Below are 20,671 nucleotides of genomic sequence, written 5' to 3' on the forward strand. Positions count from 1 at the left end.
ACAAGCATGAAACTTACTAAATATGGAATAGTGCTAGATCATGAATCAAGGAGCAAGAACAATACCATAGGGTTCAAGACACTCTCTACATTCTGTACATATGCCTCGTGGATGGATCTAGACACTTACCATAAATAGCATATAGATTCAGAATGGAACCAACACATAAAATATGATATCAAGGGTGTTTAGTAGACATATAATGACATTAAAGGACTAAACTCAATATGCAAAGGTTCTTGCCAAGCAAGTGTAAGACAAAGCAAAAGAAAACTAACAAGCCAAGCAAAGTATGCTTGGCTAAATAAACACTTAGGAATTCATTCTACAAATGCTAAATTTAATTTACTAACACTTGGACAAGAGGGGCTAATAATCAGTAGTACTGACCTTCTATTGTCATGGCAGTAAAGAAAGAGTGTTTATAAGGACTAGCCGACAAATATCTTTCGATATTTGAAGTCACATTTGCGACAATTACTTGTCAAGCTCGTACAATGGATGCAACACTTATCATTTTGGAAAATGAAAATGTTCAATTTAATTAAGGGGTGCTCAACTAAGTGAATCATCTCTTCTTCCTCATTTTGGCTTTATTTATATTTTTCAAGGATCTCTCATCATTACTCACTTTTAGTTCATTAAATTTAGTTTCATTTTTTGCATTTTAAATGATAGTGGCATTAATATAAACTTTAGTGATTGGGAGTTTGTGCTTTCTCTTGGCATTCTCTTTCAGCTAGCATAACATCTAACTTATACTAAAGTGGTAGACAGTCAATAAATCTCCTTTAGGTTTATTATTCATGAGATTGATTTAGTGCACATTAGGATTTGTTATCTTCAATATTATTTTCATTATGAAGATATTATTGCAAATGTGATTTAATGAGTCCTTTTGGATTTTTTTTTTTACTGCCATGATGGTAGGAAATTAGTATTATTGATTCCCTTTGATAGTCCTTTTGTTACTAAATTAACTTTAATATCTATATTTGGCTGGATAAGCATAAAAAGGAATTCCTAAATGTCTACATCCTTAGCTCAGTTTGTTAAATTTCTTTTCACTCTATCTTGCACTAACTTATTAAAAACCTTCATATGTTGAGCATTAGTCCCTCTGTATAATAGCTTTGCTATCATGCCCCATATGTTGATCTTTATTTATGAAAAATGTCTAGATTTGTGAGTGAGATATATCTATGGAATACAAAAATTGTTTTGAACATGATAGTGTTATTCTCAAGTCCAGATTCACAATCTAACTCTATCTCATATTTAGTAAGTTTTCATGATTGTCCTAGAGATTTAACTTCTAAGACACCAAAAGTGTGCTTTCATATATAAGGTGGTGGGGCTTTAAATGTTTAATAGAGATAGTGGTTGAGATATTATCTTTTATAACCAACTTGGGTCTACATCTAGTTTAGGTTCAAGCCAAAGCTCCATATAATGTTAGTTGGTGAAGTACTTATATTTTCAACCAGTATGCTAAAATAATGCTAAATTTTATTTGGCTCCATTTTGCATATTAGTTTTGGCATTAGAATATTGGATGTTCTAGAATTATTCAAATGTCACTCCATGCTCCCACTCTTTTACTTCTTGGTTATACACTTAAGAGTTGTGTTATGCTCCAATTCCTTCATTCTTTAGTTATATATTTAGGAGTTTGGTTACGTCTTTCCATCCCAAGGTTCTAAAATTCAAGTTTTGCTCAATTCCCTTTGGACAAATATTCACTATCTCATTTCTTGAAACATAAGTTTTTAGAGGTTGAATCTTCATCCAACTTTAGAGATTCTATACTTTTTTTATCCTAAGCTCCTCCTCACACTTTATCTATGGTCTTTTTGTGTATTAATGAAAAGTGTAAAACAGTTAGAAAAAGTTTAAAATAGTAAGCTGAAATATTTAAAAAGTATAAGAGAGATTTCACACCCACTATTAAACTAGTAAATTTAATAGTAATTTGTTCACACCACCACACTATTATATTAGATTTTGTAAACTCTAATTTAATAGCTGAATTAATGGTAACTTGTTCACACCAGAAATTAACATTAAATTAGCTTCGTGGTAAATTAGCATTCTCTTTTTATTTTTCCTTACTTTTCTAGCATTAAAACTAAAATATTCAAGAATATTCGTTAGGGTGATTAGCTAGGGTAAGGCATGGTATCCTTGTTGCAGCAGCATGACTGGGGAGTGCTGCCAATCAATTGTTGAGCTATTGAACTATGAGAATGTTGCCAATCAATCAATTGTTGCTGCTACTTGAGCTATGAGGGATTTAGGGTGTTTGCAATCAATTAATTGCGCTCAATCGTTGGAACACATTGTTGCCTGCCAGGGTTGTAAGGGCACTCCTAATATTACTGGACCTGTGAGGGATTTGTCACAATTCAATGAGCACCAAAGGTAAAAGATGAGGATAGATGAGGATTTGAACAAAGTGTGATTAAATAAGTTAATTTAAATGCTTATATGAACAGAATTTCATGACCTAACTATTTTTTAACAAAATTGACTAAATGTTGATGTGAACAGAATAACATTAAAATTTTGAATTAAGTTTACCAGGAGCGAGACAAAGAAGAGGAAGAATCTCCCCAGTCAGAGCACTTGTACTTCAATAGCAGTGATCCACTCACCACGAGAAGCAATGGCGAGGCGCAGCAGTGGAAGCTCAGCACGATCAAGCACGCCCTAGACGAAGGCTGCCACTTCTTCCACCTCGCATTTGATACTAATGAGGTTTTTAAATTCTAGGGTTCTTCCTTCTTTAATGCAAGTGTATACTACAGCGTTGCAAAACATGGTAACTTGTTTTGAAAGACGAATCGTATCAATCTTTTGATCGAGGGTCGAGAAAAAAAAAACCTTTGATATCTTGCAAGACGATTGAGTTACCTTTGCTGGAACGCAAGTGAAAGGGTTTCTTCTTCTTCTAAACTTTTAAAACTCTTTTCTCCTGTGATTCCTAGGCTGCAACTCTTGTAGATAATCAGCTCATCATTGCAAAGCTTTCCAACATCAGCAGAAAGAAAAGAGGCATGGAACTTGGCAGTGCTAGTGACAATGGCAACTCTAGCAGCAGTGAAGAAATGAGCGACAAAGCTCCCAAGCTTGAGGTCAGCAACTTGTAGGCAAGATCTTCAGCCAGGTCCACATGATAGCTCATGAGGGATCATCAATCGCATTTGTGCCAACAAGAACCAGAAACTGAAGTTGTCGAGATATGAAGCTTCTTGCCATGGTTTACACTGCTCTCATACTTTCACTGGGTTTGGGACTTCCTAGCCTCTTGCTAGAACTTCCGTGCTTTTTCTCGGGTTACAAACAAGGTACCCTTCCAAGTTGTTTCTCATGGGGTGGAAGGATTTGCTCTGGATTGGAGTTCGGTGCACCACAGATAGCTCGTGTCGTGCTTTGAACTGATTGATTGAACTTTTTCTTTTGCTAAGCCATGCTTTTCTTTCATCCAGGCAAGTGAATAATCTTTCTTTGTTGCTTTTACATAAACTTGATGATCAGTGGTGTCTGAGGGTGGATTTCTTTGAGCTTGCGGCTTGCTTCTCCAATGGAATAGTCAGTCTGTGGGAGTTTCCACTGGTACTTGCAAAACGGTGGTTAAAGTCCATGACACAGATGCTAACGTGATCTCTTGGAACAGGTATACAGTTCTCAAAAACAAACACTTCACTGTCAAGTTCCCCAAAGTCCCAGTTTCAAACGGCAGCTTGCCACTGGTGGTGACGATGCCATCCATGTATGGCATCTAGACTCTCTCTTGCGCTTAAATTCCATACTTCCTCGATATCTAAATTTCGCAGGACTGCTTACCATTCTGCCTCAATAACTTCCATCGAATGGTCTTCTGATGAAAGTTCCACGGTTGACCACCAGTTAAAGTATGAATTTGTAGCGTGTGTCTCTTTTCTCTGTTTAGCTCACATTCTATCGTTGTTATGAGCAGTGTGTGGGATTTGAAAGCTTTCCCACATCAAGAAGCACAAGTGAAACAATTTCCTCAAGGCTTGCCTGAAAGCTTGGTAAAAGTTTTTAGATCGATTTTTTAATATTCCAAAGAGAAGTAAATCTATCTCTTTTCTTCAGGGACAAAGCGACTTAAGAGAAGTTCACTGGCATCCATAGCTACTGGAAACAATCGTTTCAACATCTCCCAGCAATTTCAACGTTTTCAAGCCTTCCAATTTCCAAGGCGATCTTGAGTTTAAGCAGGAGGGGGAGGTTTACCGTGAAGGTACTCTGCGATTGCTCTTAGCTACTATAGACGCTTCTTTCAAGCCGTGCTTTTGGAACAGCAATGAGCGGCTGCGTTTTGTGACAAACCAAGCCATAAGTCTCGTCCATGTTGATCTCAGTTGGATCTTGTCCCTTCGCCAACTTCCACTCGAATCCCTGAACCAGTGTAGCAATGCCAATCTGCAGCGTGTCAAATCCAAGTTTAGCTCCAGGGCACATTCGCCTTCCAGATCCGAAAGGCAGCAAGTTGTAATCTTGTCCGAACACGTCGATGTCGGCCTCTAGAAATCGCTCGGGCCGGTACTTCATTGGATCTTTCCAGTGTGCAGGATCGATGCCGAGCGAATGGAAGTTGACAAAGGCGCAGGTACCGTTAGGAATGGTGTAGCCACCAAGTTTTGAAGGACCTCCTCGGACTACCTTGGGAAGCGCCAGTGGTGCTAGCTGGTGCAGCCTCAATGTTTCTTTGGCGATTGCAGCGATGAATGGTAGCTGATCCAAGTCTGAATCTTCCACCAATCTGTTGCTTCCAACCACAGAATCTATATCTTTGCGGGCCTTTTCCATGACGGCTGGGTGACGAAGGAGCTCTGTGATGGCCCATTCCAGTGAGAGTGCTGAAGTATCCACTGCACCAAGCAACATATCCTGAAACAAATTTGGATGACTTATATATTGTGTAAAGCAGGAAACCACTTACGAAGAGAAGGGAGAGCTTGGTAATATCTGAAACTTCTTCTTCAGTTGAATCCAGAGAAAGGAGGATGTCAATGAACGGAACAGGCTCATCTCTCCTATACTTTCGAGGGTTCCTTCTATGATCTTGCAGGACAGAAAGCAAGTAGTCGTTCACCTTAGCTATCAGCTGCTTGTACCGTTTCTCCAAGCGTTGAACGTCCAGCCATTTGATTGCTGGGATGAAATCACTGATGTTGAATACCCCTGACAATCTTAAGCTTTCTATAACTGCATCCGCAAAAGCGTCAAGTGCTGCTGTATTCCTGGCATGCGCCCCGTAGAAACGCTCTCCGAAGAGCATGTAAGTGATGATGTTCACGTTCAGGTTGTGGAACTTGTCTCTGAGCTTGATCGGTGTGCCTTCTGCAGACACAATCGAACGCGCTAGACTGCATTGTTCTTCCCTGCGGATCTTGTCGTAGACTTTGAGCCTGGTTGCCGAGAGCAGATGAGTGTTGACGATCTTCCTGTACAGTTTCAGCTGTGGAGTGTACTCCGCATAAACAATCCCATTGAAATCATTGCCAAAATGCCTGCCAGCTATAGTAGGAACTTTAGAAGCAAACTCAAGGCCACGATACTTGTACAGCTCCTTTGCTGCTTCTTCAGAGCTCACAACTACGAACGGTACTGTACCAAATTTGAGATGCATAATGCCACCGTACTTTCTAGACAGCTCGTGAAGAGACACATGAGGAAGAGGGCCAATCAAGTGAAGACAACCAATCACAGGCAGGCTAAATGGTCCAGGGGGGAGATCGCTGGGCTTTCTGAAGAACCATCTTGAAGTGACAATCACAAGCAGCAATACAAGCAACAACGAGTAGCAGTTTTCTTGTAGGAAAGCTGGAATGCTGGACAGAAGCTCCATTCTTTCTATTCTTTGCTCCAAAAAGAGCAGAGGAACAAGGAAGAAATTCTCCTACCTTAGCACGAAAGAAATAGCCGGCCTTGTGTCACATACGCTGGACAATGTTCTTGTGTATTGTGTGAAATATCTACTTACCTGGCTCCAGTAAAGTCGTACAAGCAAGCTGGACCGAGACAAGGAAACGAGAAAACGAGATTTTGTCATAGTGATTATATCGCTTGTAATAATTATTGACAAACTTGGTCCTCAATCTAAGAAAAAACTACAACAAATCTAATTAATGAACAAGGGAATCATAAAAACGAAAACAACAATCTTGAACTCTAAGGAATCTATAAAACCCCTTACTTCCAGAAATTGTGAGTGTTTAGATTACTGGGGTTTGTTTATATACAAAAATGGATGGATTATATTTAATCCTAATTAGATGGTCTATATATAATACTTAAATGCTATGTAATAAGTATGCTAAATTAATCTAAGAGGAAATTAATAATAATTTATTTTTCTTACAGTTTTGAATATTGTAGAAAAACATTAACTATGTCTTTATTTATGCTTTATTTATATATTTATATAATGTATAAGAAGTATATTCTCTTTTTTTAAATACAAGGAATATTTTATGATACCTCTCAAAGGGAGAATGAAACAAATAATTTCCCTTGTGCATTAAGCCAACCCTGCAAACAGGTAATTGCAAATTGGATTTGCTATCAAATTTGTTCTTTTTTTAATTTTCATTGTGTTCCTTTTTTTTTGTTTATCATGCCACACTCTTCTCAATGTTGTTCAAGGCCTTAGGCAACATTGTTTCTACTATTGTATCACACATTAATCAAGGTTTTGGTGTTATGAGGTGTTATTTTGTTAATTTTATTTAAGTCTTTAGTGTGTTGATGTCTCTAGCTTTAGTGGGACATAATTACACAGCTTTTACTATTTTTGGTATTATAATATCTTTTGCTAATGTGAAGTGAATGCTTCTTGGAAGATGTTTGAAAATCAAGAAGATGATGTTTATGAGCTTAAGTGGATTCTTGTTAATAAAAAATTCAATTACTTTGAAAATAACTTTAAAAATAAATTCAATATTTTGAAGGGTATGTGTCAATCATTTAGTTTTTCTTTTTGCCTTCTACATTTTCCCAACCTTTTCTTGTTTTTTTGGCTTTGCCTCTTCAAATTTCTATTATTTCTTCCTCATCTATTGCACTTTTTCTCCTAGCACATTGATCAATTCTGACACTTATAATTCATGTTCTTAGTTTAGTGTTAGGTTGAGTGCTCTTTGTCCTCCTTAAAGTAATTTAGATTTTGTCATATATTTACCATTTCTTTATATTTACTGAATAATATTTTTAGCACTACTGGCCACTACAAAAATTGAACTTCATTAGATTTGAATTCGATATCTACTATTCATATAGATGGGCATTTGGGGCTAATACTTAGATTACGCTTATGGATTAGCTTAGGTTACATCAAATTAGATTTTAGATCTCTTTTAAAGTAGGGTTTTGAGGACTTTATACTCAATACAAATTCATCTTATCTTCTTTATTAATATTTAAATAGTAATTTTTTTTGTCTTTCTTATTCTCAACAATGAACTTTTAAAAGATTGAATATTTTGATATCAAAGGCTTCTTCATATCCTCTTCTTCAACTTCAATTATATCAGAAGTCTAATTAAATATTAAAGTAATCCAATATGACATTTCACTTGCAGCACTAGCAAATTATTCAATACCAATAACAACATGGCTGACCAATTTAGGATATTTTCTAACTCCTTTCTTAGCATGTTTGTCTTTATTTTGTGTCTGGTTTAGCCCAAGGTACATATAATGTTAGTTGGTGGAGTACTTATATTTTCAATTGATATGCTAAAATAACATTAAACTCTGTTCAGCTCTATTTTGCATGGTAATTTTGACATTAGGATGTTAAATGTTTTAAGACTATTTTAATGTCATTCCATGCTTTTTTACTCTTTAGTTATATACTTAAGAGTTATATCATTAATTCATCACTCTTTAATTATATACTTAAGAATTTAATTATGTTTCTCCATCCTAAGGCTCTAAAATTTAAGTTTTGCTCCATTGTATTTGGGCCACGTGTTCAAGAGTTAAGATTCTACTTCATAATTATCTTATGGTAAAACACTAATAAGGTAAAGGTACACTACAAATACTCACTATCTCATTTCTTGAAACACAACTCTTTTAAAGGTTTTTAGAGGTTGGATCTTCATCCAGCTTTAGAGATCTTATACTTTTTTTATCTTGAGCTCCAAGTGTAAAACAGTTTAAGCCCCTAAACCTTAAAAAGCATAAAGCTAACAAGATCATTGCTTTAGGGTTTTACTATGGGCGCCAATGCTGCCGCTTTCGCGTCTCTACTGCGCGGCGCCACCAATCTCTCGCAATGCCGCTGGATCCTGGAGCAGCTGATCAACAGCAGGTATGCTGGTGACATCTTCCTGGGGAATTTGGCGCTCCAGATGTTTGGGAAGCTGCACGGCATCGGCGACGCCAGGGCTTTGTTCCACCGGATGGCACAGACCGGGCGAAATCTCTTCTCCTGGTCGATCATGATCTCGGCACTGTGTCGCGACGGGCATCACCGCGAGGCCCTGGGGTGTTACCACGCGATGAATCTGGAAGGGGGCATTGAGGCTGATATGGTGATCTTGTCCACCGTCATTGGCGTTTGCTCCGCGCTCCAGAATCTCTGCGAGGGACGCAAGCTCCACGATCGCGTCGCTGGCTGTGGCCTGGAATCCGACACGGTCGTCCACAACGCTTTGGTGAGCATGTATGTGAAGTGTGGCTGCTTGGACGATGCTCGAGCGGTCTTCGACGCTACTCCGACGCGAGAGAAGGATGCCGTCTCTTGGAACGTGATGATGGCTGCGTACTCCTCGCGAGGTAAGTTCCAGCAAGCTCTAGAGATTTTCAATGACTGTCTACTCCACTCCGTCCAGGGACCCGATGCCGTGAGCTTTGTCACCGCCATCTCGGCCTGCTGTGGATTAAAAGACGTGAAGCAGGCTAGAGCTCTGGAGGAGCTCAGTTGTTCGCATGGATTTTTGGAGACCAGCGTTGCGGTCCAGAACTCTCTCATCAACCTCTATGGAAAATGCGCGAGCTTGAGCGAGGCCAGGTTGGTTTTTGACAGGATTGCTTCCAAGACTGCTGTGAGCTGGAACTCTATAATGGCAGCTTACGGCCAACATGGAAATAGCTCGGAAGTCTTAAGCTTGTTCCGGAGGATGGACTTGGAGGGCATCGAGCTGAGCAAGGCGACTTATGTCGCAGTTGTCAGTTCGTGCTGCAGTAATGGAGGTGATGCTGAGACGAGAAGAGAAATTTTGTCACAGGTTTGTTATCGCATTCATGCTGCCTTCTATTCTGATGTGGTGCTTGGGACTTGTCTTCTAGATGCACACGCCAAATGCGGGAGTTTGGAAGGGGCTCGCGCTATCTTCGACTTCATGCCTGAAAAGAATGCGCGGACATGGAATTCGATGATCGGTGCTTGCATCCAGCACGGACACAGCGACGAAGCCATGCAAACGTTCTACGAGATGCAGCTCGAAGGCATCCACGTCACTGACGTGACAGTCATCGTTGTTCTAGGAGCCTGCACATCCGATCAGCACCTCGACTTGGGCAACAGGATTCAGAAGCTAGTTTCTGAAGGAAACCATGCCCAGCCAGCGACTGCTCTTCAGAACTCTCTCGTCAACATGTACGCCAAGTGTGGGTGCCTTGAAGCCGCAAAGAAGAACTTTGACGAGATGGAACAGGATACGCGAAGTGTGGTCTCCTGGAACGCAATGATCTCGGCCTACATTCAAAACTCGCGGGATGTAGAGGCCTTGGAATTGTACAAGCAAATGTGCCAGGCAGCAGAGCCAGATTCCTTCACATTCTCAAGCGTCCTCACCGCCTGCTCCAACTTGAATGCTCTAGAGGAGGGGAAGTTGGTCCACCATCAGGTTGAAGCCACTGGAATGGAACTGGATGGTGTGCTCGGGAGTGCACTCATCACCATGTATGGCAAGTGCGAAGACTCCGGCAGTGCTCGCCTGGTTTTTGAGACACTGGTGGAAGAGCAGAGGACGAGCATGGACGTCGTGTGCTGGAACGCGATGATCTCGGCTTACTCCCAGTGCGGCTGCAGCAGCGAAGCTTTCGAGCTCTTCTACAAGATGGACCTGGAAGGCATCAAACAAGTCAGTGCGAGCTTCGTCAGCATCCTCGCAGCGTGCGACAGTTTCGACAAAGGGATGGCACTCGAGTTACGGCTGGCTAGTGCTGGACTGGATACGAGCCAGGAGATTGGAGCCGCACTGATCAACATGCACAGCAGGTGTGGAAACTTGGACCGAGCGAGACGCGTGTTCGACAGCATGGTGCGCATCAACGACGTAAGAGCATTGCGGAATCCAATCTGCTGGACGGCCATGCTTGCGGCCTACTCCCACCATGGCTGCGCTCGCCAGAGCCTGGAGCTCCTCTTCCTCATGAGCCTCGAAGGCGTCCAGCCCAACGAGATCAACTTCACCAGCATTCTCAACGCGTGTAGCCATGCAGGCCTCAGCAGCCAGGCGTGGACGAGCTTTCTAGACATGCACACCAAGTATGGCGTAGCTCCCGCTGCTCAGCACCTGGTTTGCTTGAGCGACATGCTGGGGAGAGCCGGGATGCTGGGTGAAGCGGAGGCGTTCATCGGGACCTCGACTTACGATGACACTAGTACCGAGGCCGAGTTCGCTGCTGTGGCATGGAAGTCACTGCTCAATGCTTGCAAACTCCAGGGGAATGCCGGAGCTGGAGCTCGTGTAGCGGAGAAGCTGGCCGAGCTGGAGCCCGAGGTGGCGGCTCCTTACATCCTCCTGGCCGGTATCTACGCAGCTCAGACGTGACGATGGAAAGAAAAGTTGGCCGGGAACCCAGAGTTTTATTGCTTGGCGGCGAAGAATATATCTACACGGAGGAACTGCAAAGCAAAAGCTTTCACGAAGCGATGCAGCCCGATGAATCCTTCTGTGGCCGGGGAAACGTACTGAATTTGGACGAGTCATTGTGCTCCGGGGTCCGTTTGGCCTTGGAGTCTTCGGAAGGGCCTGGAGCCGAGTAGCCCGGGGAACTAATCTCCAGTAGCCTCTTCTTTATGTACTCGAAACTAGTGAATGTGATGACCGCCGCCGGGGTTGTTCTCATCAAGTTGGTCGCACAGCCGCGATAGTAGCCTCGAATCCCTTCTTGCTTCCAGATCTTTTGCACGCAGTCGACCACGCCATTGTATCTTGGATTGGCGGAGCTTCCCTGCTCTTGTAGCCTGGATCTCACAACCTGCTCGTTCTTACTCAGCGCTTGATCTTTGATATATAGCCAAGGACGGAGAAAAAGAAGGCTTACCTCGTGAGGATATGTTACAGTCGAAGCAATCATCTTCGACGCTGCCGACGCTCCAATAACACCAAATGTGCCACTGTCAGCGAGACGCTCTTTAAGATGCTCGTAAACGGGAAACTGAACAGCTACGTGGCTCACCCCAACTAGAGCTGGAACCAATCCACTGCTCGATGTCAAAGCAAGAGAACAGAGTTAGCTAAAACTACGGCCACCAGCGAAAATACATACCTGTACAGTCCACGAAGTCCTTCCTCTCTTCCAATCCGGACGAGGGAAGAGAGTGTTCCGACATACGGAGCGATCCCGGACTTCACTTGCTGAGTCTGTGAAAGAATATCAAACAGAAATTAAAGCAAGAAAGAGTGAGCGATCGACATACCTGGAGACGCGTCTTGACAACCCAAAGAGGATTTGTAGCAATATTCGTTGCCGATCCGGCAACTACAGCAGCTATCATGTGTTCGCCAGGAGACAATTTCTTATCGGGAGAGCCATCTGAAATGAAGTCACGAGAGTAAGCTTGTGGAGAAAGAAAAATGGAAAAGAAGTCACCTCTGCGCTCTAGATACCCTTTCATCTGCTCGTAGGCTGTGAAATAAACCTGTGGAAAGAGCTCGAGTTAGAAACCAGAAAACTTCGTGACATGGATGGATCGATTTGCTGCATACGCACCGCCCAGTTTGGCAGCAATGCGAAGATGGTCGGGGAGAGACCGCGGTACATACCCGCAACTCCTTCATTCTGGAAGATCACGGCCAAGCTGCGGACAATCACCCCACCACCTGGGAAGAATCTAAGTTTTGGGAAGAACAGAAAAAAAAAAGAGAGGAATTTTTATAGTACCCTTCGCGACGGCTTGATCGGGAACAGGAGCTTTGTGTACTTGAAGGCGAGTTTTCACGACATCCAAAGGACACACAAACGTCGCAGAGATTGCGCCTATAGAAAGCGCAAAGAATACAATCGAGATGGAAGATGGATTGGATATTTACCCGCGCCGGCGCCAGCGAGCGCGCTAACGAGCTTGTCGCGCTGGTCTTCTCGGATTCCTTGCAGCCAGCTCTTCATCGCGCTCCCGACTGGATCGGCGTCATTGTGAGTCATCCATCCAATTCGCGAGGCAATTGGAGCGATCGAGCTCCCCGGCAATCACGAGCCCTCCGCTTTCCCCCAACCCTAACCCCGATTACACTGACATTGCGCCACGTGTAAAAAAGACACTGGCCCTTTTTTGGATTCCCTATTTCTATTTCTTTGTTTAGGCGTCTCTTATGCTTTGCTTGGCTCCTCGAGAAACGCTTGTCCCGGTGCGCGCTTGCAAAGGGGCCCGCGAGTTCCCAACAGCTGAAAAACAAAGAAAAAAAAAAGGAGTTTTTTTAGTTGATCGCGTCGAATTCAATGCAGTGGATCAATCTATGGAAGAATCTGTCTCTGGAGATCGAGAAATTGAGAAGATTGCACTTACTTTTGCATTCACACCGTCAGGGATGATTCGTCTCTCTTGCTTCCAGCGAAGATAATCATCCCGGTTGAACTTGGTGAAGCCCCTAAGTTGATAGACGCAAACTTGGTTATCAACTTTGGATGATCGGAGAAAACAGCATATCGTACCATTTTCGGCTGACGATGATCTTCTGGCGACCCGGGAACTTAAACTTTGCTCGGCGGAGAGCCTCTTGAGCGTGGGCATTGTTGTGATCCTTGCAGCGAACGGAGAGAAGAACTTGGCCGATAGCTACTCGTGCGCAAGTCCCTTGTGGCTTTCCAAATGCTCCTCGCATTCCAGTTTGGAGCCTATAGAACAGTGATGAACCCCAAAAGAAACATCGAAAGAAAGGATCTATCGATCAAAGAAAGACCTGTCAGCTCCAGCGCACGAGAGCATCTTGTTGATTCGCAGGACGTGGTAAGGATGAACTCGAACGCGCAGATGAAAGGCGTCCTTTCCAGCGTACTTGGCCATGTACTTGTTGCAGGCGATGCGCGCGGCCTCGAGCGCCTCGCTCGACACATTCTCCTTCTCCCAGCTCACCAGATGGACGCAAAACGAGAACTCGTCCACGCCCTTCTTCTTCGCCCCCACATCGTAGATCCGGATCTTGGGGTCGGGTACGCCGCGGCAGTAGCGCGACTTCGGGTAGGGCTTGTTCTTGATCTGGCGGTAGCAGCGCGCGGGGCCTGGGATCACAGCAAAGAACCAAAGATCAAGAAACCGCGCCAAAATCCATTTCAAAGCTCTCATTCTTCAAAGAATCGATTCGAGGCGCCAAGAGAGCGAATGGTAATCGAGGAGGAGGAAGAATGTAGCTAGATCTTACGGCGTCCCATGGCAGCGCAGCGGCAGCAGCGAAAAATCCCAATTCTCTTAGCGATGGAGGGAGGATCCAAGAACCCTAAATATGGGCCAAGTATAGAAACGTTGGCCAGTGCCGCATTTGCGACACGTGCACACATATAAGCCGTTGCTAGTGACGCGCGATCCGAGGGTTGTGAGTTAATGGCTATGGCGTGTAGTGTGGGTGCCGGCGCCGCCAGGAAGCCGCCGAGGAATGGCATTGGCATTGGCATTTGCAGCAGCAGAGCGGCGAGATTGCAAGCGAGAGCGGCGTCTCCACTGCCCGCCGAGTTTGGATTCGTGGCGCTCACAGCAGCATCCAGCGCTGTTCTTACGCAATGGCAAGCGGTCCAGGTGAGAATCTACATTACATTCTAGCTGATTGATCCCGCGAGTGACTGCGCTGCTTGATTCGATCGATCAGGTGGGAATCCAGCGGCGAAAAGTGGGATTGAAATATCCACAGGTGGGATTTTTGAGCGATCCCAGTGATCAAACTTGAACTTTTTCGTGCATGCATGGCACAGATGTACGAGGATGCCGAGAAATCTGTGTTTAATTGCTACCAGCGAGCGCATCAAAACACGCTCGAGAGCTACCCGGCATTTCTGGCGCTGCTGCTTGTGTCGGGCTTGGGCTACCCGATCACCGCGTCCGTGTGAGTGTTCTGGAAACTCTAGCCTTGTTCCAGCTCGATCGGCTGTGAAAAAATCTCTTTTTTTTTCTCTCGGATTGATGCAGCTTTGGAATGGTATGGGTGATTGGACGCGTCGTCTATTCGCTCGGGTGAGTGAAATCACTTCAATTGCGATCGAGAAGTTCTAGCTTTTGGCTTGATCTTCTTTGATTTTGTGTAGATACTACACCGGCGATCCAGACAATAGATTCAGGGGGATCTGGAATGCATTTGGATTGCTGGGTCTCCTCGTCACCTCGATCGTGTTTGGAAGCAGTCAGGTCGCGGCCATTTTCTTCCCTCGCGTCTCGTAAACAAAAGCTTGTAAGTTTTCTCTTTGTCCGATTCCCAGAATTTGGGAGCTTTCTATAGTCTATTCCAAAGCATCGAATATATGCGCCGGCACCAGGTTATATTCCATCCATCCGCGGCTTGCTTTGACGACGCATTCACAAAGTAGACAAACGCCATGTTACGTACGTGGAAAAACTTGCGCTGATATTGTTTCTAGATCGTAATCTAGTCCAGGATATACAAATCTTCGAGAGACGTTTGATTCCATCCAATGTGTTGGGCATGCCTAGTTTAATTTTGACGTTGGCGATCAATCCATCCAGCTAGAGAGGCCTATCCCAGAAAAATTGGCACAAAAGTTAGGGATTACGATCGCGAGAAAGATACAGGATTGACTTCCTCGCCACTTATGATGGAGACCCGCGTTGACTAAGACGAGTGTGCGATTGACTTGACCCGGTAAGAATATTCCAGAGGCGCCAGCGTGGCAGCAGGGCTGACGTGGTGACTTGCGATTGCCCGCACGCCTACGCCGACTGAGCCGCCGTGGCACGCGGAGACTGTGTTGCCCGCTGCCAGCTCACCGCGCCCACGCGGCCCTTATGTCGCGTTCACACGGGCGCGGGTTTTGTGGTTTTGGGATTATTGTAGCTATAGTTTTGGCGAGGAAGCGTGGAGGAAATTTTCAGCAGGCTGGGAGGAGGTTTCGTGGGCGCTGCTTCGCAGGGTTCAGATTCGTCCTCTCCGCGCATCGCAGCCAAAAATCTCTGCGGCGGCGCTGCTCGCGCGCAAGCTCGCACGAGAGGAGGGAATTCTTCCCAATTCCGAGAAGGATCGGGAAAGCGCACGCTAAGGTTTGGGGGTTTTGGGGATCCAGATGTGAATTTCGCGCAGCAATGACTGATTCTTCGTGTGTCTTGGTGGTCAGGACTCAGGTCTGGGGCAATTGGAGAGATTCTAGGTATGACGCTTAATCCGAATGCGCTGAGGGAGAAGAGGCCGCTGGAGAAGCAAGCCAGCTTCAGCAACAGGGATGGATTGCCCGAAGAGAAGAGGCAAAAGTCGCTTGCCGGGTAAGAGAAGATATGACCAAGTCCAATTCATCTCGCCATAACATTTCTTATCTAACAGGGTCATATTCGAAGCTGTGAAAATGGATAGCATGCAAAAGCTGTGTACCTCTCTGGAACCTTTCCTCCGCAAAGTTGTGAGTTTCTATCTTTTTTCTGTTTCGATGCCTTGACATCAAAGTTTTCTTTTCCTTTCTTCTGTGAGATCAGGTTGGTGAAGAGGTTGAACGAGCTCTGTCAAAATTCCCATCTTCAAAACTGGGACTAAAGTAAGTGCTAGATCTTTCATCTCCTTTCTCTAGATTTTGTGGAAGTTCTGATCGAGGATTACTCCAGAGCTTCGCCTCCAAAGAAGATCCCCGGCCCGAACGACAAGATGTTGAGGTTGCAATTCAGAAATAAGCTCGCGCTTCCGCTTTTCACGGGTAGCAAAGTAGAAGGCGAGCAGGGGTCTAGCATACATGTGGTGCTCCAGGATGCAGCCACAGGTCAAGTTGTCACGACTGGACCCGAAGCTTCAGCAAAGTTAGATATCGTAGTTCTGGAAGGCGACTTTAGTGTTGACGATGAGGATGACTGGACGCAGGACGAGTTTGAGAACCATGTTGTCAAGGAGCGCGAAGGCAAGAGGCCTTTGCTTACGGGAGAGGCTCACTTGACATTGAAGGAAGGGGTGGGAGCGCTTGGGGAGCTCACCTTCACAGATAACTCGAGCTGGATCAGGAGCAGGAAATTCAGGCTTGGGGTCCGGATGTCGGGAGCTAGCAGCGAAGTTCTTCGTATTCGAGAAGCAAAGACAGAATCGTTCACAGTGAAAGATCACAGAGGGGAACGTAAGTTGGCGACTGAACTGTTTCTTTTTTTTGTTTGGTTTTGACATGCTGCTTACCGATGTTACGTGCGCTCTTGTGCAGTGTACAAGAAGCATTATCCACCTGCATTAACGGACGAGGTGTGGCGTCTGGATAAGATCGGAAAGGACGGGGCTTTCCACAAGCGGCTGAATCAAAACGGGATACAGTCAGTGGAAGACTTCCTGCGAATGGTTGTCATGGACCCTCAAAAGTTGCGCAATGTAAGCAAGCGCTACTTCTGTTTCTACTTAGAAGAGTTTTTTAGTTTGTGGACAAGCTAAACGTTGTGCTCAATCTCAGGTGCTGGGAAATGGAATGTCCAACAAGATGTGGGAAGGAACTGTGGAGCACGCAAAGACATGCGTGTTGAGTGGCAAGCTTCACGTCTACTATGCGGACGAGCGACATAACATCGGAGTCATTTTCAACAACATTTTCCAGCTGATGGGATTGATCGCCGACGGCCAGTACGTGTCCGCAGATTCTTTGTCCGACAGCGAAAAGGTCTGAATCCTCATTTCTCTCTTACGGTTTTGCCAAAACTTAGTTCGTCTTCCACAGGTTTACGTGGACAAGCTCGTCAAAGTCGCGTACGAGAACTGGGAAAGGGTGGTGGAATACGATGGCGAGGCACTGGCAGTTCCAAAGCCTCATATGCTACGAGGCCTCGACGCTCACACGGAAGATCCCGTTCCAGGCCGCCAGAGCTCGCGGCAACAGCAGCAACAACAGGGACTGCTTGGAAACCAGCAACAGAGACCCGGATCAGCCGGGAACCTGGGAAGATACTCGTCCTACATGCCGTGATCACGAAGCGTTTCGATTGTTCGTAGCTAGCTACCGTCGAGAAGATCGAGAAGAGTGGCAGCAGCGGCAGCTTTCGTTGGTTCATCAAGTAAGCGCCCCTCGAAGTCGACAGGTCTCGTTTTTGTGCCTCTTTTGTGCTGCGCTGCTCGTGATTTTGGTACAAAATCTGTACAGAGGGATCTAGAGATACATTTCATTACAGGAAGAACAAAAAACAAAACAAAGAAAAAAGAAAAGAATAACAAAAACCAAAGCTTGGTCACCAAAAGACGAAGTCATCCTTCTTGGGACGCTTGTTAGTAATTGGAGGTGGTGTGATCTTTGGTTCTTCTTCTTCCAGTGGCACCAAGATCTTCTCCAGATCATTCCAGTCCACTTCTTCCTCATCGCCATCCTCGTAGACGATCCAGTACCACTTGGTTTCCTTGTCGTAGCTCCTTACTTCACCGTTGTAGAGCTTCCGGCCGAATCTCTTCCTCACTTTGCGCCCTGTGAATTGGTCGAGTTCTTGCGATTGTGATGTAGTGGTAGCGCTCGGCTGTGGATGTGGATGTGGCTGGAGCTCACTTGTGCCCTCTAGCTCTCCTATCGATCTCTTTGTGGCACTCACAGCATTTTGATCCTCGGCCTTCTCCATGCTCTTTTCTTGCTGGAAGCTAATCGATTTCTTGGACTTTCGTAGCCGGGCCATAGTGTCGATTCATTTCACGTTCTCCAGTACCTTGAGAGGAAGAGAAATGTGAGCGCTATGGCGCGGATCTCTCAATCAACTCGCCATAGCCAAGAGTGCGCCCTGCGAAACGAACGGTTGAGATGTCGTTGGACCAATCTAATCGCCTGATTTGAAAAAGAGCTAGGGTTTAAGTTAGGGCATGCAATGGCGACGGCATTCACGGCAATGGAGGTAGGCCTCGTGTAGACTGTCATTGATCGGAGAAATGGCTCCTGGAGCGAATCCAAAGGAGAAGCCTCGATCGAAGAAGAAGAAGGTAGCTCAGGAATTAGAGAATGGAGCTCTAGAGGAGGCGCCGAAGCAGAAAACGAAGAAAACGAAGAAAGTTGACGATGCAAGTGAGACGCCGATAGCTGGGGACGGAGATTCATGCTTGGGGAAGCCTTCCAAATCTAGGAAGAAGGCCAGGAAGAGCACGGAGGCTGAGGCCGAGCAGGATCAAGACGCTGAGGTGCCAAGGAAGAACAAGGCAAAGAAAGGAAAGAGTGAAAAGGCAGAGAGTAAGGATGCCAAGCAGAGTATAGCTGAGGATGTAGAGCACGATCGAAAGGAGGGGGAAGAACAGGTTGCTAAGCAGCCGGAGGTACCAAAAAAGAAGAAATCAAAGAAAAGGACAGAGGAGTCTTCTGAGCAAGCCAATTCTGCTGAGGAAGTAGAGCCGGGGGTACCAAAAACAAAGAAGAAGATGGAAGAGGCTGCCACCAATGCTGAGGAAGGAGAGCTGGAGGTACCAAAAAAGAAGAAAACGAAGATCAAGATGGAGGAGAAGGAAGAGGCTGCTAAGCAAGACAATGCTGAGCCGGAGGTCCCGAAGAAGAGGACAAAGAAAAGGATGGAGAAGGAAGAGGTTGCTAAGCAAGCCATTGCTGAGGAAGTAGAGCCTGAGGTTCCAGATAAGATGAAAACGAAGATGGAGGAGAGCGATGAAGCTGCTAAGCAGGTTAAAGTCGATGAAGTAGAAACCGTTGCTCGTGTGCAAAAGAAAAGGAAGGCGAAGAAGGCCAAAGAGGAGAGCGAGCAGGTCCCCGAGGAGGCCACCATCGCACCTAGAAGTGGAGAGGTAGCAGAGTCAAAGGATAAAGAGAAAATGCCGATGGAGGTGAGTGACGACGCTACGAAGCAGGTTAAAGTCGTTGCGCAGGTGCCAAAGAAAAAGAAGGCAAAGAAGACCAAAGAGGATAGGGAGCGGGTCCCCGAGGAGGTCGGAAGTGGAGAAGTAACAGAGTCAAAGGATAAAGCGCAAAAGAAGAACGAAGAGGACTGTGACAAAAAGCAGACCAAGCAGCGCGTTGGTGATGACGAACTAAAGCATGACGGGAAGCCGAAAAAGAAGAAAACAAAGGAGGGGGCCTCGAGCAGTGCTCCCGAGCTTGCAGAGACGAATTCGATGAAGGAGCCCGAGGTTGCCAAAGAGGTGCCGAAGAAAAAGAAGCGAAAAACTGGAGGTGAGAAGCCGAATGTACCGGAGGTTGACGAGCCCAAAGAAAAGAACTCGGAAATTGACGGGGAGTCTGACGTGCTCGAGCACGCAGAGAAGGCCAATGAGAGCAAGGAGAACACAGATGGTGATATTGCATCGCAGCACGACACTGAGCGGAAGAGAAAAAAGGCAAAGAAGGAGCGTGAGAGTGGTGGAAAGAAGTCGAAGAAGAGTCCTGATACTGAGACTGAGGCGGAGCCTGAGAAACAGAAGAAGGTGAAGAACACTGACGAGACGAAGAGCCTAGTCGAGAGTTCGGAGCTTGCGGGCATACCGAAAACAAAGAAGTCGAGAAAGGCGAAAGAGGATGGCAACGGAAATGCGAACGCTGGCAGCATGCCACTCGAGAACCCAGAGCCTGAGGCACCGGCGAAGAAAAGGAAAGCAAAGAAGGGGACGGAAAAGAACGAGGAAGAGAAACCACTGAAGGAGTGCTCTGCGACTGTGCCACCCGAAGAGCCAGAGGTCCCGAAAGTGGAAGATGAATCTTCTGACAAGCGTAGCAAAAAACGAGGTCGTGCAGCGGATCAAAACGGCAGCGAGTCTGACAGTAAGAAGGTACGTGAAAGCTCGTTCCTGTCATGTTTCTTTTCTAACTCCGTGCTCTTCGTCTAGCCGAAAGCTTTCCAGAGAGTGGATTCCTCGCAAGTAAGTAGGCTTTCTAGAACAAATCGCTTGAACGCTAACGCTAAACACTGCTCTACAGGTCGAGTTTGTAGATTCCAGGCTCCAAGACAATTCATACTGGGCAAAGGTAACTCTCACAGGCTACCTTGTGTTAAACTTCTTTGATCTGTGCGCTCGTTTCGTGGCCAGAGTGGTGCTGAGACGGGATGGGGTGCCAAGGCCCAGGAAGTTCTCGGTCAAGTGAGAGGAAGGTAAGTTCCATAGCTAAGTTTTTAACAAAGTTCCATTGCTCTAAGTTTTAACACCTTCTCCAGGGGCTTTCGACACGAGAAAACGAAGAAGAAGCGTGGATCTTACCGTGGTGGTACCATCGATGGAGCTTCACACTCCATCAAGTTTGACTATGAGGATTAAAGAGACCTATCGGAATTGTATGGTACTTAGTACCAAATTTTTTGGAATATGCTCGTCTCTTTGAGCGCCAA

General features: G+C 45.4%; 8 protein-coding genes across 10 annotated transcripts; 5 read left to right on the forward strand and 3 right to left on the reverse strand.

Moving 5' to 3' along the window:
• Nucleotides 1-4,049: 4,049 nt before the first annotated feature.
• Nucleotides 4,050-5,927, reverse strand: LOC9630225 (flavonoid 3'-monooxygenase). Its single transcript, XM_002987529.2, has 2 exons — nt 4,970-5,927; nt 4,050-4,917 (listed from the first exon to the last, which is right to left on the reverse strand). The coding sequence occupies exons 1-2, from the start codon at nt 5,876-5,878 to the stop codon at nt 4,285-4,287; spliced, it is 1,542 nt and encodes a 513-aa protein (XP_002987575.1). The 5' UTR covers nt 5,879-5,927; the 3' UTR covers nt 4,050-4,284.
• A 2,325-nt stretch (nt 5,928-8,252) lies between these two features.
• Nucleotides 8,253-9,327, forward strand: LOC112341392 (pentatricopeptide repeat-containing protein At3g12770-like). The gene is made up of 2 exons (XM_024661396.1): nt 8,253-9,083; nt 9,205-9,327. The coding sequence occupies exons 1-2, from the start codon at nt 8,253-8,255 to the stop codon at nt 9,325-9,327; spliced, it is 954 nt and encodes a 317-aa protein (XP_024517164.1).
• On the forward strand, nt 8,741-11,264 carry LOC9630226 (pentatricopeptide repeat-containing protein At2g13600). The gene is made up of 4 exons (XM_024661418.1): nt 8,741-8,814; nt 8,871-9,049; nt 9,109-9,266; nt 9,328-11,264. Exon 4 carries the CDS (start codon nt 9,381-9,383, stop codon nt 10,815-10,817), a length of 1,437 nt encoding a protein of 478 aa, XP_024517186.1. The 5' UTR covers nt 8,741-8,814; nt 8,871-9,049; nt 9,109-9,266; nt 9,328-9,380; the 3' UTR covers nt 10,818-11,264.
• Nucleotides 10,833-12,491, reverse strand: LOC9629755 (nicotinamide adenine dinucleotide transporter 1, chloroplastic). Of its 2 annotated transcripts, XM_002987530.2 has the most exons (8): nt 12,303-12,490; nt 12,154-12,249; nt 11,983-12,092; nt 11,863-11,911; nt 11,690-11,805; nt 11,539-11,633; nt 11,314-11,473; nt 10,833-11,247 (listed from the first exon to the last, which is right to left on the reverse strand). In XM_002987530.2, exons 1-8 carry the CDS (start codon nt 12,412-12,414, stop codon nt 10,909-10,911), a joined length of 1,077 nt encoding a protein of 358 aa, XP_002987576.2. In that variant the 5' UTR covers nt 12,415-12,490; the 3' UTR covers nt 10,833-10,908. The 2 variants fall into 2 exon arrangements, with proteins under 2 accessions (XP_002987576.2, XP_024517187.1); XM_024661419.1 differs by having other exon boundaries at nt 11,690-11,911; nt 12,303-12,491.
• A 36-nt stretch (nt 12,492-12,527) lies between these two features.
• LOC9630227 (60S ribosomal protein L10) lies at nt 12,528-13,638 on the reverse strand. Its single transcript, XM_002987531.2, has 5 exons — nt 13,629-13,638; nt 13,170-13,488; nt 12,922-13,104; nt 12,776-12,857; nt 12,528-12,654 (listed from the first exon to the last, which is right to left on the reverse strand). Exons 1-5 carry the CDS (start codon nt 13,636-13,638, stop codon nt 12,580-12,582), a joined length of 669 nt encoding a protein of 222 aa, XP_002987577.2. The 3' UTR covers nt 12,528-12,579.
• Nucleotides 13,639-13,718: 80 nt separating this feature from the next.
• On the forward strand, nt 13,719-14,745 carry LOC9630228 (microsomal glutathione S-transferase 3). Its single transcript, XM_002987461.2, has 5 exons — nt 13,719-13,999; nt 14,070-14,111; nt 14,173-14,303; nt 14,387-14,431; nt 14,503-14,745. Exons 1-5 carry the CDS (start codon nt 13,808-13,810, stop codon nt 14,633-14,635), a joined length of 543 nt encoding a protein of 180 aa, XP_002987507.2. The 5' UTR covers nt 13,719-13,807; the 3' UTR covers nt 14,636-14,745.
• Nucleotides 14,746-15,252: 507 nt separating this feature from the next.
• Nucleotides 15,253-17,561, forward strand: LOC9629756 (calmodulin-binding protein 60 B). 2 transcript variants are annotated; one of them, XM_024661476.1, is made up of 8 exons: nt 15,253-15,469; nt 15,544-15,688; nt 15,747-15,822; nt 15,896-15,954; nt 16,022-16,518; nt 16,600-16,760; nt 16,840-17,043; nt 17,101-17,561. In XM_024661476.1, the coding sequence occupies exons 2-8, from the start codon at nt 15,579-15,581 to the stop codon at nt 17,344-17,346; spliced, it is 1,353 nt and encodes a 450-aa protein (XP_024517244.1). In that variant the 5' UTR covers nt 15,253-15,469; nt 15,544-15,578; the 3' UTR covers nt 17,347-17,561. The 2 variants fall into 2 exon arrangements, with proteins under 2 accessions (XP_024517244.1, XP_002987508.2); XM_002987462.2 differs by lacking the exon at nt 15,253-15,469 and having other exon boundaries at nt 15,479-15,688.
• Nucleotides 17,562-18,209: 648 nt separating this feature from the next.
• LOC112341416 (suppressor protein SRP40-like) lies at nt 18,210-20,671 on the forward strand. The gene is made up of 5 exons (XM_024661473.1): nt 18,210-20,117; nt 20,175-20,207; nt 20,266-20,313; nt 20,376-20,437; nt 20,501-20,671. Exons 1-5 carry the CDS (start codon nt 18,285-18,287, stop codon nt 20,598-20,600), a joined length of 2,076 nt encoding a protein of 691 aa, XP_024517241.1. The 5' UTR covers nt 18,210-18,284; the 3' UTR covers nt 20,601-20,671.

The sequence above is a fragment of the Selaginella moellendorffii genome, unplaced genomic scaffold (assembly GCF_000143415.4).
Source record: "Selaginella moellendorffii unplaced genomic scaffold, v1.0 SELMOscaffold_82, whole genome shotgun sequence".
NCBI classification, from domain to species: Eukaryota; Viridiplantae; Streptophyta; class Lycopodiopsida; order Selaginellales; family Selaginellaceae; genus Selaginella; species Selaginella moellendorffii.